At 43.1% G+C, this 16,976-nt stretch overlaps 2 protein-coding genes across 2 annotated transcripts in view; one reads left to right on the top strand and one right to left on the bottom strand.

Moving 5' to 3' along the window:
- lipf (lipase, gastric) overlaps positions 1 to 16,976 on the bottom strand; it is a 944,109-nt gene that overhangs the window by 378,003 nt on the left and 549,130 nt on the right. The window lies entirely within an intron of this gene.
- LOC115377526 (uncharacterized) lies at positions 1,326 to 7,898 on the top strand. Its single transcript, XM_030077338.1, has one exon. It carries the CDS (start codon positions 1,326 to 1,328, stop codon positions 7,896 to 7,898), a length of 6,573 nt encoding a protein of 2,190 aa, XP_029933198.1.

The raw sequence follows: 16,976 nt of genomic DNA, 5'->3' as shown, positions 1-16,976 counted from the left end.
CCCGGAGGTGCTGCATTTATTTAGCTCTTCTTTTTTGGCACTAGTTATATAGACTGTTTAATATTTAATTTTTAAACGGTCCCACAATTCCATCTCTGCTGTAATCCGGAAGCCAAGCAACGACATTTCGTTGCCAAAATCTCACTGCTGTGTTTTTTTTTTTTTTTTTTGTACAATGACAATAAAGAAAGTCTAAACAGTCTATATTTAATAAAAATATGTGTTTGATTTTTGTACAGGTGGAGGCGACAGTCCAGGAGTCGGCCAGCGAGGTGCCGGGAGTGGTCGTCGGTCAGGAGGAGCGACAGAAGATCTTCAAAGCTAAGGCTGTTTTTGTTCCTTCTGTTTGTGTTAGTGATGTTAAGTCAGAGTCTAGCGCTAATGCTGTGGCAACAGGGTCTAACATAGATAGCAGCAGGATTAGGCTAGCTAAAGTTGTGCGCGGGTCGTTTCATCAGGGAAATGCCCGATTTGTGTATGGAGGTGTGCAGTGTATGGCTATAGCTTTGGTCAGCTTAGCCAAACACACGGTGAGGAGCGCGTTCTCGTGGGACAGGCTGGATCTGGATCGCGCGTTGGTTGAAGGTGATGAGTTGTACACGAGTTTGCGTGACCTCAACATCTTCAGCCATGTGTCTAATCTGCTGTCTGTGCCAGATTTGCCACAACAGCTGGAATTAGACGGACGGCTGTTTAGGTTCGGTTTTGGTGACACGGTGTTAGGCGAAGTAGGCGTGACCGAAGGTGAATACATCGATTTCGGTGTGTTCATCAGCTTGCGTAATGGACTGGAGAGAATCTTCAGTCAATACACCACATGTCTTTTGACAATGTGCGGAAACACCACTGCCATCGTGTGTGAGGGTGGACGGTTCGCTGTGGTCGACAGTCACTCACGCAGTAACACTGGCTTGTTACACCATGACGGTACAAGCGTGGTTCTGCATTTCGCCTGTCTTGACGACCTGCACCACTACATCTGTCGTTTGGCCGACAGTCTCCGTTCGAGGGAGAAGCTCTTTGAGCTGTGTGGTGTTACGGTCAGCACGGATGCAAGTCCAGCGCGGTCTGGTGTGTCTGTGGAGAGTCTCATCACTGAGATGAGCGCTGCTCCAGCACCAGAGTCTAGTGTGCTCACTGAGGCTGGGAGAAAAAGTGAGGTGTCTGCAGGCAGTTGTGTGCCTGAGTGTGGTGTCAGCATTGCCGCAAGTCCGGCACTGTCTGGCATTTCTGTGTTGACTTTCTCCAGCGAGGTGAGCAGCGGTTCAGCGGCAGAACCAACAGTGGCTAATGGCAGAAAGCGTGTTATTTCTTCCGGCACTTGTATGTCGAAGAAATCCAAGAGTTTCGATGTCCGAGAGGTCAATTCGGATGTCGAATTTGTTAGCGAGGTGAGAAGTGAAGAGCTGGTCTTCCATCCCCTCGGCTTGGATGTTTGTCGTGCTTTATGCACAAAGTTGAACGTCGATTGCGTGAAGGTTGTTAGTCCGGTAGCCACAGAGGAGGGGTTGTTGGGTGTTCCTTGTAGCAAAGAGAGGATTGTGGCCGATGGGAACTGCTTCTTCAGAGCCATCTCTCAGGCTGTGAGTGGTTCTCAGAAGCACCATCGTAGGATTAGGTTAGCTGTATGTAAAGAGTTAGAAAGGAACACAGATAGATATCAGAGTCTCTTGAGAAGTGAGTACTCCTCTGTGTTAGAGTACATTGAGCAGTCCAGGATGAGGCGTGTCGGTAGTTGGGCCACAGAGGTGGAGATTCAGGCGACAGCCGATTGGTTAGGCGTTAGTGTGTTTACGTTTCATGATGGGCGTTGGTTGAGGTATAGTTGTAGCAGTCAGCCTTTGTCGGTAGAGTGTATTTACTTAGAGAATATCATGGGGCGGCATTTTGAGAATGTGGTTTGTGTATTTAAGCCTGGACTGCAGAGTTGCTTTGGGTATTGTAAAATTAGTGAAGTCACAGGTTACAGCATTAGGCCTAGAATGATGGATGTTGTAGATGGTGACAACACAGCGGTTAGGTATGATGTCGTAGGTTCTGTTGTAGGTGTACAGGATAGTGTCAAGGACGTGGAGGCTGCTAGGGAGTTAGTGTCAGGTAGAAAGTCTCTGTCCAAGTATCTGAAGAGGAAACAAAGGACGCAGGAAAAGTTTAATATGCCGCTTAGGGAGAAACGGCAGTTAACTATTAGGAAGATGTATAAGGAAAATGTGGTGTTTAGGGAGAAGGCTAGGTTGTGCAGTGTAGAAAAGTATTGTAAGAATTTGCCCCACAGAGAAAGGGTTAGACAGATGAGTATTAGTAAATACAGAGAAAGCTTTGAGCATAGGGAGAGAGTTAAGGGCATGATTTTGGGCAAATATAGGGACAGCACTGAGTATAGGGAGAAACTTAAAAAAAGGAGTAAGAGTAGGAGTAAGAGTAAGTATCATGGTAGTGTAGAACATAAGGAGAGAGTTATTTCCAGTGTTAAGTTAGGCAGAAAGCAGAGAGTAGAGAAATCTAAAGATTTTGGGTTTGTTATGGATCAGTTTTTAGAAAAGGTCAGAGATGGACCTGATTTTGTTTGCTGTGTGTGTCATAGGTTGTTTTTTAGATATCAGGTGGTGATTTGCGAAAGGGAAGCGTATAGGCGAAGTTCAGTGACAGCTGCTGTGGCAGATAGGTGTCTAGGCCAGCAGTATTTGCATCGGTGTAGTGGGGAGTGTGTTGTGCCCTGTTCGTTGGTTTCATCGCGCGGTAATTTGTGGATTTGTTTCACATGTGATAGAAAGCTTAGTTCAGGTGAGATGCCAGCTGAATGCTGGGTTAATAACTTGGAGCTTGATCCCATTCCTGCTGAACTGGGATCTTTGAATAGTTTAGAACAGCATCTGATTGCGTTACATATTCCATTCATGAAGATGTTGGCACTGCCTAAAGGCGGGCAGAATGGAGTACATGGACCGGTGACATGTGTTCCAGCCAACATTGTTCAGACTGTGAATGTGTTGCCACGTTCCAGCATGGAAGGGTCTCTGCTTCAGGTTAAGCTGAAGCGGAAACTGACGTATAAAGGGTATTACGAGTACCAGTTTGTGGATACGTTGCGTGTAAGACAGGCGCTAGAGTACTTAAAGAGGACAAATGTTCACTATAGAGATATTGAATTTAATGAGCACTGGGTTAATGAGTTTGTTAGGGAGGAAGATAGGGAGAGGGAAGAGGCCGAATCAGGCAGTGAGGATGAGGGTAGGTCACAGCAGGTTACGGTTCAGAGTGAAATGTGTGAGTTAGCAGAATCAGCAGACATAGGACAGGATGAACTGTTGCATGACAGACAACAGCACTGCATGTTTCAGGACACTTGTCTTATGCCTGTTGATATTGGTCAGGAAGCTTTAGATCAGTATTTTAAGGATATTTTGAACATTGCGCCTGCAGAAGGGAATAGTCCGGTAAGAATGCTTTCTGACCACACGAACGAGGCAAAGTGTTTCCCGGTGTTGTTTCCGACGGGTGGTAAGACTTTTCATGATGGTCGGTGGCACGACTTGACGTTGGCGCGTTATCTTAATAATAGGATTATGCATGCCGACGGTCGTTTTGCGCGTAATGTAGAATATATATTTTTTGCGCAGTATGTGTCGGAGTTGGACAAGGTTGTGTCCAGTGTTTCTGTTGCGTTGCGTAAGGGTAAAGGAGGTCAGAGGCCTCAGCGGATTAGTGAGGATGTGTTGGCAGATGCGGACGCCTTGAAGCAGTTGTTGGCGTGTGATGATGGGTTTAGGTTTCTTAAACCCATTAGAGGAACTCCGGCCTTCTGGCAGTCTGTCCAGAAGGATGTGATGGCTTGTGTGCGGCAGTTAGGGATTCCGACGTGGTTTTGTTCGTTTTCGTCTGCGGATATGCGCTGGCAGAATCTTCTGACCAGCATCCTGAAACAGGAAGGCAGATCGCAGACGGTAGAGGATTTGGAGTGGGCAGATAGGTGCGCGTTGTTGCGTCGCAATCCGGTCACCGCGGCTAGGATGTTTGACTACAGGTGGCATTGTTTTCTGAAAGAGGTTCTCATGTCTCCCTGTCAACCTATCGGCAAAATAATCGATTACTTTTATAGGGTCGAATTTCAACAGCGAGGCTCACCACATGTACACTGTTTGTTTTGGATCGAGGGTGCTCCCCAAATTGATAAAAACACAGACGAGGAAGTCGTAGAATTTATCGACCGTTACGTTACATGTGAGCTACCCTCAGATGATGACACACTATTGGACACGGTGTCATCTGTTCAAACACATTCCAAACGACATTCAAAGTCATGCAGAAAACACAAAACGACATGTCGTTTCAATTTTCCAAAACCTGTTTCTGCGCGCACATTCATTTGTAGAATGCGGGAGTGCAAGTGTGATAAGAAGAAGGAGACAGGTGAGGCTGAATCTAATTCAGAAAACAAGCCAGCCTGTAAATGTTTTGAGGATAGGGATAGGATGCCAAAAGAGTTTGCGCACAAAATTCTTGAGGCTGTTAAAAAAGCTGTGGAACGCGATGTGCCTCCTGCTAGTGTAGAGGATTTGTTTGCTAGCTTGCGAATTAATCAGGAGATCTTTGAAATGGCTTATAGGCGTTTAGAGAAGAAACATAAGGTTGTCTATAGGAGAGGGGTGAACGAGGTCTGGGTTAATCAATATAGTAAACAGTTGTTGAAGTGCTGGAACGCAAACATGGACATTAGCTTTGTCACCGACGCCTACGCAGTAGTAATATACATAATATCGTATATTACGAAAGCAGAGAGAGAAATTGGCCTCTTATTGAGTAATGCCCAAAAAGAAGCAAAAAAACAAGGGAATCTCTCTGCCAAAGAAGCCCTGCGGAAGCTGGGCAGTGTATATTTACACAACAGAGATGTTTGTGCGCAGGAGGCGGTGTATAGGCTAATGAACATGCACCTTAGGGAGTGTTCCAGAAAGGTTGTGTTTGTGCCGACAGGCAGTAGGATAGTTAGAATGAGTTTGCCCCTCAGTGTGTTGAGGCAGATGGCGGCCTCCCGTGATCTACGGGAGGAGGATATGTGGATGGTTAGTATTGTAGATAGGTATAGAAATAGGCCTGATAGCGACGTGTTTGATAACATGTGTATGGCTACCTTTGCATCTGAGTATCGTGTTCTCACCAAAAATGAAATGTCTCAAGACAGAATTGAACTGAAGAATGACTTTGGATTCATTCTTAGGAGAACACGCACTCAGTTTGCAGTGGTGCGATACATGCGTTTTAATTTGGATAGAGAGGAGGAGGCACATTTTCAGAGCCTGTTGCAGTTGTTTCTTCCTTATAGAACTGATTCAGACCTCAAACCTGAAGGCTTTGAGCTGTTTGAGCAGTTTTATAACGATGGCGAGGTGATGTTTAGCGACGGCTCTGTACATTCGGTTTGCGATGTTGTTGACGAGAATAGGGCAAGGTTTGAGGTTAATTGTCCTCACCTTGAGTTAGCTCAGGAGATAGCTGCGCAGAATAACGGTGTAGATGAGGATGTTTGGGGTGAGCTTTGTCCTGAACAGGAAGCGGAACGCCTAGAGGGTTTAGAGGAGAGGAGGCAGCAGCAGGAAGGTGAGATAGCTGAAGAGCAGCTAGTTGAATCGTTAGTCAATGTGCCAGATTTGATTGTTGGTGGCAGACAGGTAGCGCAGTTAGAGAGAAACAGGTCCATTTTATCTAGAAGTGAGGGTTTGGCGCTCATTAGGTCTCTGAATGAGACACAACTTGCTGTTTTTTATAAGGTGAGACAGTGGTGTCTGCAGAAGGTGATGGGTAAAAACCCAGAGCCTCTGCGTGTGTTTGTGACAGGTGGTGCAGGGACGGGGAAAAGTCATTTAATTAGGGCTATTCAGTATGAAGCAGGGAGGCTGCTGTCAACACTTTGTGATCAACCAGACGATATCTGTGTTTTGATAACTGCTCCAACAGGAATAGCTGCATACAATTTAAATGCAGCAACAATTCATCACACATTGAGTATTGGCAAACAGGCTGGTTTACCTTACACCCCTCTGGGTGAAGATAAACTAAACTCTTTGCGAGCAAAATTAAGTCACCTCCAAATTTTAATTATAGATGAAATAAGTATGGTTAATCACAACTTGTTGGCTTATATCCACGGTAGGTTGAGACAGATTAAACAGACAGGCGACTTTTCCCCGTTTGGTAATGTTAGCGTGATAGCTGTCGGGGACTTCTATCAGTTGCCTCCCGTTAAAGGGAAGCCTCTGTATAGTAGTCCTGTTGGTGTGGACCTGTGGTGTAATTTCAGCATCGTGGAGCTGAAAAAGATAGTTAGACAGAAGGATAGTGTTTTTGCAGAGATGCTGAATAGGTTAAGAGTGCGTTCCAGGGCCACCCCAATGTTAGATAGCGACGTTGAAATGTTGAAGATGCGCGAGACCGGCGAGGTGAGCTCAGCCTTGCATATCTTTGCGACGAATAGGCAAGTAAGTGAGCACAACCTAAATTATCTGTTTGACTGTTGTCCTGATTATGTCACCATTGAGGCGCAGGATTTTGTGACTAACAGGACAACAGGGAATTTGGAACGGATGCCCGGGCATCATGGCGTTGCGGCGGACACGTCTCTACCGGAGACTTTGTGTATAGCGAGGAACGCGCGAGTGATGTTGTGCAAGAACGTGGATGTTGCGGACGGCCTGGTCAATGGAGCATGTGGCACGGTTACTCAGGTAGTTTTTGGAGAGGATTCCACGTTTCCTCTCACCGTGTATGTTAGATTTGATGATGAGAAAATTGGTTCAGATAGGAGGAAAAACCGTGCACATGCAGCAGTAGAATGCCTGCAGTCTACTGCCATTGATCCAGAGGAGGATAGAGCCACCAAGCGTGGCGGTTTGCGTCGTCAGTTTCCTCTGAGGTTAGCGTGGGCTTGCACTGTTCACAAAGTGCAAGGACTCACTGTGGACGAGGCGGTAGTGTCCTTAAAGAGGGTGTTTGCACCGGGGCAGGCATATGTAGCGCTTAGTCGCGTTAGGGCCTTGTCTGGACTGATCATCGAGGATTTTACAGAGAGGGCAATTTATTGCAAGGACGCCATAAAGGAGGCCTTGGATGGCATGCCTCCATTTTTGATTGAGCAGCCAGAGCCTTCAGTAAATACACACAGTTTCTCTGTGTATTTAATGAACGTTCAAAATTTAAGTCGCCATGTGTTAGATTTGGTGTCTTGCACGCAGCATTTACAGCTTACCTGTATTGCTGTGACAGAAACGTGGCTCACTGCACAGTCCTCATTAGACAGTGTCCAAATTGAAGGTTACACTTTCCACAGTCGTCCTCGAGGCTTGTGTTACAGCAGCAGTAACCCTAAATTGTTAGAGCTAAAGAACCTAGAACACGGTGGAGTTGGTTTGTATAGCGTAGATAATTTGGACTGTGATATTCTGCAGGTGCCTGATTTGAATCTGGAGTGTTTGGTGTGCCTGTGCAGCAAATTCAACATATTGTTGGCAGTAATTTATCGTCCACCATGTTATCCAATTTCTTTATTCAAACAAAATCTGGGGAAGTTACTTGATTGGTTAAATCCAATCAGTAACACAATTGTAATAATGGGGGATTTCAATGAGAACATTTTAAAAACATCCTCAATTTGCAAATTTATGGGTGAAAAAGGATTTAGTCAGCATGTAACACAAGAAACTACAGAGAAGGGGACACTAATTGATCACGTTTATGTTAAAACAACACAGTATAATGTGGAGTGTGCAGTGATGCCCACGTATTTTAGTGATCATGAAGGTGTTTTGTGTAGCTTTAGTGTTAACGATGATCAGGGGTTAGTTGTTGACTTGGAGGAGGTAGAGGGCCTCTTCGAGTCAGACGTGGATTTTGATGAGGATTAGGTTGTTGTGTTTGGCAAAGGAAGCAAACAGTGAATTCACACGACCGGTGTAAATTCTTTGTTTGATGAGTCAAACGGAGCTACATTGCAGTGTCCCGGTGCAAATGTTAGTGTTGTCGCGTTTGTGTGTTGGTTAAGAGGAAACTGACTTGTAGTGTGTTGTGTTGTTCATGGTGTGTACATTGGCTACCACTATGAATGTTGTCTTTTTAGAGCCTGTCCCACTGTAATTGTATAGATTGTTATTTATTATTGTAGTTATTTATAGTATTTATATCGTGTATTTATTGGGATTTTAGATTATGTATTTATGATGTGGAATTGCTGATTATGGTGAGATTTTAGATTTAGCAAATCATGTTCCAGGTGTAATTAGGGAAGGTATAGTTGTGGAGAATCATGTGTAGGGACGTATATCATGTAATCATGTGTCACAGGTTTATGGATGTGTTAGTCTCTGTTTGCCACGTGTTAGCTGTTGGTCTCTGTTTAAAGTTTAAATGTGAAGAGTTCATTTGCAAAAACAGATAAAAGCCATTCTTAAAATGGATAGACCGTTTCACTGATACTGCTTGGAGTACACACACACACACACACAAAGCATGATTTAGGATAATAAACATTATGCCTGGCTAAGTAAACATATAAATAATAGAAATAAATATAAAGTAAATTTTAATACAATTCAAAAAAGTTTAAAAAGGTTTAATAAACTCAAATGGGGATCTGTTTTTGCAAATGAGCTCTTCATGTATATCTGTTAAAATTTTAAATGTATGTCTGTTTAAAGTTTAAATGTATATCTGTTTAAAGTTGAAATGTATATAGTTCTGCATGTTTGAGTCCATGTCACCTTCATGTGTACTGTCTGTATACAAGAGGTTCACTTTCAATACTGAAGTGTTCCCTCTGGTGTGCATGAACTCAGAGCAAATCTGTTGTGGCACAACAAGGCACAGACTCCCCATTCTGTACGCCTTAGCTGCCACAACAGGACAGTTATTTTTTTTTTAAAAAAACATCCGTTTGCAGTGGTCTGTTTTCCAGGTTTTCTGCTCCCATTTTGTGTCCCCCATTCTTATCTCTTCTGTCTCCCTATGCCTCACCAACTTTACACAGTTGGGTGGCCCTGTCATCAAATTGTAGTTAATTTAGTTAGTGTACTTGGAGATGCTGTTGGTCAGTGATGTTTGCCTCAAAATGTTGTCTTTTTTTTTTACTCTGAGGGGAACTTCCTGGTTGAAGATGCTCCTGTGGTGCAGCGTCCCAAACTTCCCTACCTCCCAAGTGATGATGATGTCGCCTTGTAGCAAGTGGCATCGTGGAACAGAGAAAGCACATGTACTGTATCTATGTCCTGTCAAAGTAGTTCAGATGAACTTTAGTCTCAGTATTGTAGGTCTGGGACATGAGATGTATGAGATAATAGTTAAAAAAGTAATCCTATCTTAATTGTAGTTTGTTATCTGTGTTTACAACATCTGTTGCACGTCTGTCCGTCCTGGGGAGGGATCCCTCCTCTGTTGCTCCCCTGAGGTTTCTTCCTATTTTTCTCCCTGTTAAAGGGGTTTTTTAGGGAGTTGTTCCTCATCCGATGTGAGGGTCTAAGGACAGAGGATGTTGTATTTTTCTGTAAAGCCCTTTGGGACAAATTTGTATTTGTGATTCTGGGCTATACAAATAAATAAAATTGAATTGAATTGGAATCCAGTCCTATGCTATTTTATTTTTCTTACATGAACAATGCATGAAGTACAGCCATGATTTTTCTAAATGTTTGTCTTGACAGAATAAATAACTAAACTCTACTGAGAAAAAATGTCAATGACTAAAAGTAAAATGCAATCATCAAAACATTTACATGTAAATGAAATTGAATTGAAAAATAAATTTTATATTCTAAAGTACAAGATGTTGTCTGTCATTATGAATGAAGGTCCTTTCAGTGTATTGTGAAAAACAAGTCTGTAGTAATACTACTCCTGCTTTACTGTGTAATGCAATATTATATAACTACATAGAAGGTTATATGTATAAATTGTAATGGATTAAAATAGTATATTATTCACATGGGTAAAGAGTTGACATGTAAACATGAGTAAATTATCCAGCATTGATGTTATCAAGAATGAAGAGATGACCAACAGAGGAGCTTATAATGTGTAAGTCATGAGTGTAATATTCCCTCAGCTGCATGTTACCCTGCCTGATGTTTGCTTTTTGCTTTTTTTATGAACAAATTTAAAACCTCTTGAAGTATTGATGAGTTAAGATGAAGGACATAATGTCACCATTTTAAAGACTATTTTTGAAAAGTAAACAGTTATTTGAGAGGTGTGAAGTTTTATTACCAAAATGTCAGAGGCATAACCTACATGGTTTGGGCAAAGTGTGTGTGTGCCTGTGTGTTTATGTGTGTGTGTGTGTGTGTGTATTTGTGTGCTTTTGAGTGTGTGCTTGTGTGTGTATTTGTGTGTGCAGCTACGGCCTCGGTATGTGTGTGTGTGTGTGTGTATTTGCCACTGGCAGCTACGGCCTTGATACTCATGCCTGTGTGTGTGTATTTGTGTGTGTTAGATGTCGGGCTTGATGAGATCTACGTTTCGGCTTTGGTTTGGTCTTTCTATCACATTCCTGTGGGCCGCAGCGGCAAATTAAGGGTTATTTAGATGTAATAATAATAACAAAAAAAAAAAAAAGCTGCAAGCAGCAATGGACAGCCCTCGCACCCCACCGAACCCACATGCATGTGTGTGTGTGTTTGTGTGTGTGCGTGTGAAATGAGTACTAGCAGTTGTGTCATGGTCACACCAAACTGCAGGAAGAAATCCTCATTCAATCCAATGGTGAAATCGTGCATGTGTGTGTGTGTGTGTGACTGTGTATGTGTGTGTGTGTGTGTGTGTGTGTGAGACATGATCCCCGCCCTGTGTCCACGCCATGACCGTCCAGACAATTTGTCCATTTTTTCATTTTTAAGGTATTTCTGGTGCTTTTATTTTGAAAGAGTTGGGGGCTTTTATTTTGAAAGGTCGAGGACTTCCTAGTGTGTGCTTGACATGAGGAATGGCAACTTTGTAATTATCAGAACAACATGCAAGCAGACAGTGGACTCCTCATTCAATCCAGTGGAGAAATCATGAATGTGTGTCTGTTTGTGTGTGTGTGTGTGTGTGTGTGTGTGTGCGTGCGTGCGTGCGTGCGTGTGTGCGTGCGTGTGTGCGTGTGTGAGAGAGAGAGAGATATGAGTCAGTGACCTCATGTCGCTGTGTCGCTGTGTTGCTGTCATGATCAGACGAAAATGACAGACAGTCAAATCCTCATTCAATCCAATGGAGGGCTTTTATTTTGAAAGGTCGAGGACTTCCTAGTGTGTGCTTGACATGAGGAATGGCAGCTGTGTCATTATCAGAGCAACATGCAAGCAGACAGTGGACTCCTCATTCAATCCAATGGAGAAATCATGAATGTGTGTGTGTGTGTGTGTGTCTGTGTGTGTTTGTGAGACATGAGGTGAGACATGAGGTCAGCTACGGCCAGCTGCCGCTGGCCGTAGCTGACCTCATGTCGCTGTGTCACTGTGTTGCTGTGTCATGATCAGACGAAAATAACGGACAGTCAAATCCTCATTCAATCCAATGGAGGAATCGATGAAACCCACCCGTTTGAGGTCACACCGCTCGGACATCGTTTGAGTTACAGACGCCATTCGAATTTTAAACGAGTCACAAGACTCGGCTCTGTAAATCTTGTATTTACACGATTTTGCTATCTTATACCGTTTTTGAGTTATGGCAGTTTTAGTTTGACTGTTTTCTCTGCTCCCGCTGACGGTTTATAATGGGTGTGTATTGCGGAACTGTCCGTTGCCTAGAGTGAGTCACATGAGTGGGCAGAGTGCAGAGGAGAGGACACCAGGGTCCAAAATGGTCGAAAAGTCTTCACAGCGGCCACAAACTTGTTCCAATTTAAAAATTAATTTCATATTTTTGTAGGAATTTTCGTCCTCTTTCGTGTGGCATAATTTTCGAAGCCGTGCGACGTTTACTTTAGACGCCATGGGCCTAATTAGCTCCAAGTGTGCGCCTCTTCACGCCAAACTCCATGGGAAAAACGACGCCCTCGAAGTCGGCGTTGCCGACTTCGAGGGCTTATAAATCCCAAACGGTTCGAATTAATAATAAACCTTTAGCAACTTTTGTTCAGCATTGTATCCTCTTTCATCTATTAGCTTTTTGAGCCGCTACGATTTACGGCCTAGGAGGAGATAAATTTTGTTCAACGCGCAATTTCGGGGCCCGACTTTTACTTTGAAAGGCAAATTGCGGACTTCCTGTTGATTTTAGGTAGGGGGGGCGAGCGCGTGAAATCTCGGCCTTGATGAGACCTACGTTTCGGCGCTGGTTTGGTCTTTCTATCACGTTCCTGTGGGCCGCAGCGGCCGATTTAGTGTGCCTAGGTGGCGCTAGAGAGCCCATTTTTGCACTTCGGGGGTCCGAGTTGCCATTTTCTCGAATTTTTCACCAGACCTGGGGTGCGTGCCAAATTTCGTGAGTTTTTGAGCATGTTTAGGGGGTCAAATTAAGGCCGAATGACACGATATAATAATAAATTAAAGCTGCAAGCAGCGTTGGTCGGCCCTCGCACCGGTGCCGGTCCGCCACGATGATGTCTGAACTGCAGACAATTTATCCATGTTTCCCATTTGTAAGGGTATTTTTCGGTGCTTTCAGTTGGAAAGAGTTTTGGGCTTTTATTTTGAAAGGCATAGGATGTACTAGTGTGTGAGTGACATGAGTACTGCGCTATTACATGAGTACTGGCAGCTGTGTCATGATCAGACCACAATGCAGGCAGACAGAGAAATCCCCATGCAATCCAATGGAAAAATCGATCAAACCCACCTCTCTTTGAGGTAACGCCGCTCGGGCATCGTTTCAGTTACAGACGCAGTTCAAAGTTTAAACGAGGCACAAGACTCGGCTCTATAAATCTCGTATTTACACTATTTTGCTATCTTGTACCGTTTTTGAATTACGGCAGTTTAAGTTTGACTGTTTTCTCTGCTCCTGCTGACGGTTTATAATGGGTGTGTATTGCGGAACTGTCCGTTGCCTAGAGTGAGTCACATGACTGGGCAGAGTGCAGAGGAGAGGACACCAGGGTCCAAAATGTTCGAAAAGTCTTGACAGCGGCCACAAACTTGTTCCAATTTAAAAATTAATTTCATATTTTTGTAGGAATTTTCGTCCTCTTTCGTGTGGCATAATTTTCGAAGCCGTGCGACGTTTACTTTAGACGCCACAGGCCTAATTAGCTCCAAGTGTGCGCCTCTTCACGCCAAACTCCATGGGAAAAACGACGCCCTCCAAGTCGGCGTTGCCGACTTCGAGGGCTTATAAATCCCAAACGGTTCGAATGAATAATAAACCTTTAGCAACTTTTGTTCAGCACTGTATCCTCGTTCATCTATTAGCTTTTTGAGCCGCCACGATTTACGGCCTAGGAGGAGATAAATTTTGTTCAATGAGCAATTTCGGGGCCTGACTTTTACTTTGAAAGGCAAATTGCGGACTTCCTGTTGGTTTTAGGTCGGGGGGGTGAGCGCGTGAAATCTCGGCCTTGATGAGACCTACGTTTCGGCGTAGGTTTGGTCTTTCTATCATGTTCCTGTGGGCCGCAGCGGCCGATTTAGTGTGCCTAGGTGGCGCTAGAGAGCCCATTTTTGCACTTTGGGGGTCCGAGTTGCCATTTTCTCGAATTTTTCACCGGACCTGGGGTGCGTGCCAAATTTGGTGAGTTTTTGAGCATGTTTAGGGGGTCAAATTAAGGCCGAACGACACGTAACAATAATAAGAAAAAGAAACGGTACAAAAACAATAGTCCCTCTCTCCGTTGGAGGGCGAGGGCCTAATTAAAGCTGCAAGCAGCGTTGGTCGGCCCTCGCACCGGTGCCGGTCCGCCACGATGTTTGTGTCATCGAAGTGCAGACAATTTATCCATTTTTACCATTTGTGAGGGTATTTTTCGGTGCTTTCAGTTGGAAAGAGTTTTGGGCTTTTATTTTGAAAGGCCCAGGATGTCCTAGTGTGTGAGTGACATGAGTACTGCGCTAATACATGAGCAGCTGTGTCATAATCAGACCAAAATGCAGGCAGACAAAGAAATCCACATTCAATCCAATGGAGAAATCCATAAAAACCCACACCCGTTTGAAGTAACGCCGCTCGGACATCGTTTGAGTTACAGACTTTTTTCAGGGTTTAAACGAGTCACAAGACTTGGATCTATAAATCTTGTATTTACATGATTTTGCTATCTTTTACCATCTTTGAGCTATGACAATTTAAGTTTGAGTGTGCTTTCTGCTCCCTCTGAGAGCTTATAATGGGTATGTATAGGGGAATGTGCAAGCAGCTAGAGTGAGTCACATGATCAGGCAGAGTGCAGAACAGAGCACACCAGTGTCAAAAAGGGTAAAAAAGTCTGCACAGCAGCCACAAACTTGTTCAAATCTACACCAAAATATCATATTTTTGTAGGAATTTTTGTCCTCTTTCCATCGGCGTAGGTTTGAAAGCTGTCAGTATTTTACTTTAGACAGCAGGGGCCTAATTAGTGCCAAGTGTCTGCCTCTTCACACCAGAGTCCATGGTAAAAAAAAGAGGTAGAGGAAGTATCCACAGACAGGCATAATGTAATATATAATAATAATAATAATAATAATAATAATAATAATAATAATAGAGTATAATAACTATAATATAATATCATATAATATATATTATTAACAATATTATTATCAATTATTATTAACAAAATAATAGTTACTAAATAATAATTATTATTACTTTTTTTTTTTTTTTAATTACAATTACATTATGTAGTAGGTATTTACATGACCAGTGCTATGGTAATCCATCTTGTTTTGATTTGAAAAAGAGATCGGGAGGGGCGCAGGGGGGGCTGCGTATAAAAGCCCCCTGCGTCTGTGTCCCTCCCCCCCACTTCTTCTCACAGACTAAGAGGTAAGACCTGTTTTCATCTCTGTTAGCTTAACGTTAGCCTATTGTTTGAACTCTGTGCTGATATGAGGCTATGGTTGATGATAACACAGGTAAAACACGAAATTTAAATGTTATATTTCAGAGAGTGGTTATGTACTTTGCATTGTGCTGTTTGCTTGTGCTTTTGGTGAGTTTTGATGGAGGGGCCGTCGAGCTTTACATGCAAAGCTAACCTGTATTTGATAATCTCAACTCCTGAGGTACAAGTGATTGACTTGAAACATTTATTAGGACATAGAAAAGGCATTACCATCGACGTGAGATGAATTTTAAAGTTTATTGATGGCATTTGGTCGATTGGATTAGCGCGCTAAGCTAGCGCTAGCTAGCGCTAGCTTAGCGCGCTAACCTAGGCCTGAGGCCTACTGGCGTTTAGCTTTACATGTAAAGCTAACTTTTATTTGATAATCTTAACTTCTGAGATACAAGTGGTTGGCTTGAAACATTTATTAAGAAGTAGAAAAGGCATTACCATCGACGTGTGATGAATTTTAAAGTGTTTTGATGGCGTTTGGTCGAGTAGATTAGTGCGCTAAGCTAACGCTAGCTAGATCAGGTTTTATTTGCATGGAACGCTAGCCTTGCTAGCCCGCTAGCTTAGCTGAGAGACAATGTGTCAGCCATTTTGTGCCCATATAAAGAAAAGCTGTGTCTTAGGCCTAGTTGTGCTAGTGTGTGGTTCCATAAGATTTTGAGAGGCAATCTTTTTCTTGCTGTGACAAAGGAAAATTATTTCACGTGTGTGTGTGTGTGTGTGTGTGTGTGTGTGTGTGTGTGTGTGTGTGTGTGTGTTTGTAGTTATAAGGTTTTATTTGCATGGAACTGAGTTTGTGATATATGTTGTTGAGCTGAGTGTGTGTGTGGCTTGTGTGCATTCAAAGAGCAGATATAGGCAAAGCTGTGCTAGTGTTTGGTTTGAGAGGAAAACTTATTCTTGTTGTGTGGAAAAGGAAAATTATTGGACTTGATGAATAATTGCATTTGTGTGTGTGTGTGTGTGTATTTTGATATCAGGTTTTATTTGCATGGAGCTGAGTTTGTGATATGTACTTGAGCTGAGTGTGTGTGGCTTTGTGACAGAGCTATATCTGCTCTTTGAATGTACACCAGTCATAGCTTTGCTAGTGTGTGTGTGTGTGTGTGTGTGGTTCAACCAGATTTTGAGATGAAAATTTTCTCTTGCTGTGTGAAAAAGGAAATTTATTGGACTTGATGATGAAAACTGCTATGTGTGTTTTTTATAATTTGCTATCATGTTTTATTTGCATGGAACTAAGCTTATGATGTATGTCGCTGAGTGTGTGTGGCTTTTGTGTGCATTCAAAGAGCAGGTGTTGCTGTGTCATATGCAAAGCTGTGCTAGTGTTTGGTTTGAGAGGAAAACTTTCTCTTGCTGTGTGAAGAGGGAAAATTATTGGCCTTGATGATGAGTTGTTGCAGGTGTTTGAGCTTTTTTGTAGTTTGATATCAGGTTTTATTTGCATGGAACTGAGTTTGTGATATGTGTTGTTGAGCTGAGTGTGTGTGGCTGTGTGACAGAGCTATATCTGCTCTTTGAATGTACACCAGTCTTAGCTTTGCTAGTGTGTGTGTGTGTGTGTGTGTGTGTGTGTGTGTGTGTGGTTCAACCAGATTTTGAGATGAAAACTTTCTCTTGCTGTGACAAATGTAAATTATTTGACTTGATGTGTGTGTGTGTGTGTGTGTTCTTTTTTTGTAGTTTGATATAAGGTTTTATTTGCATGGAACTGAGTTTGTGATATATGTTGTTGAGCTGAGTGTGTGTGGCCTGTGTGTGTGTGTATTCAAAGAGCAGGTGTAGCTGGGAGACATCGTGTCGGCCATTTTGTGCCCATATAAAGAAAAGCTGTGTCATAGGCCTAGCTCTGTGCAGCTTAGCTGAGAGACATCGTGTCGGCCATTTTGTGCCCATATAAAGAAAAGCTGTGTCTTAGGCCTAGTTGTGCTAGTGTGTGGTTCCATAAGATTTTGAGAGGCAATCTTTTTCTTGC

Source organism: Myripristis murdjan, chromosome 19, assembly GCF_902150065.1.
Source record: "Myripristis murdjan chromosome 19, fMyrMur1.1, whole genome shotgun sequence".
In the NCBI taxonomy this organism is placed as follows: Eukaryota; Metazoa; Chordata; class Actinopteri; order Holocentriformes; family Holocentridae; genus Myripristis; species Myripristis murdjan.
Note: the sequence above shows the minus strand (reverse complement) of the source record. Positions and strands in the feature narration are given on the sequence as shown.

Excerpts from the sequence above, each read along its gene's own strand:
- LOC115377526 (XM_030077338.1), top strand. The coding sequence starts at position 1,326 with ATGTCGAAGAAATCCAAGAGTTTCGATGTCCGAGAGGTCAATTCGGAT.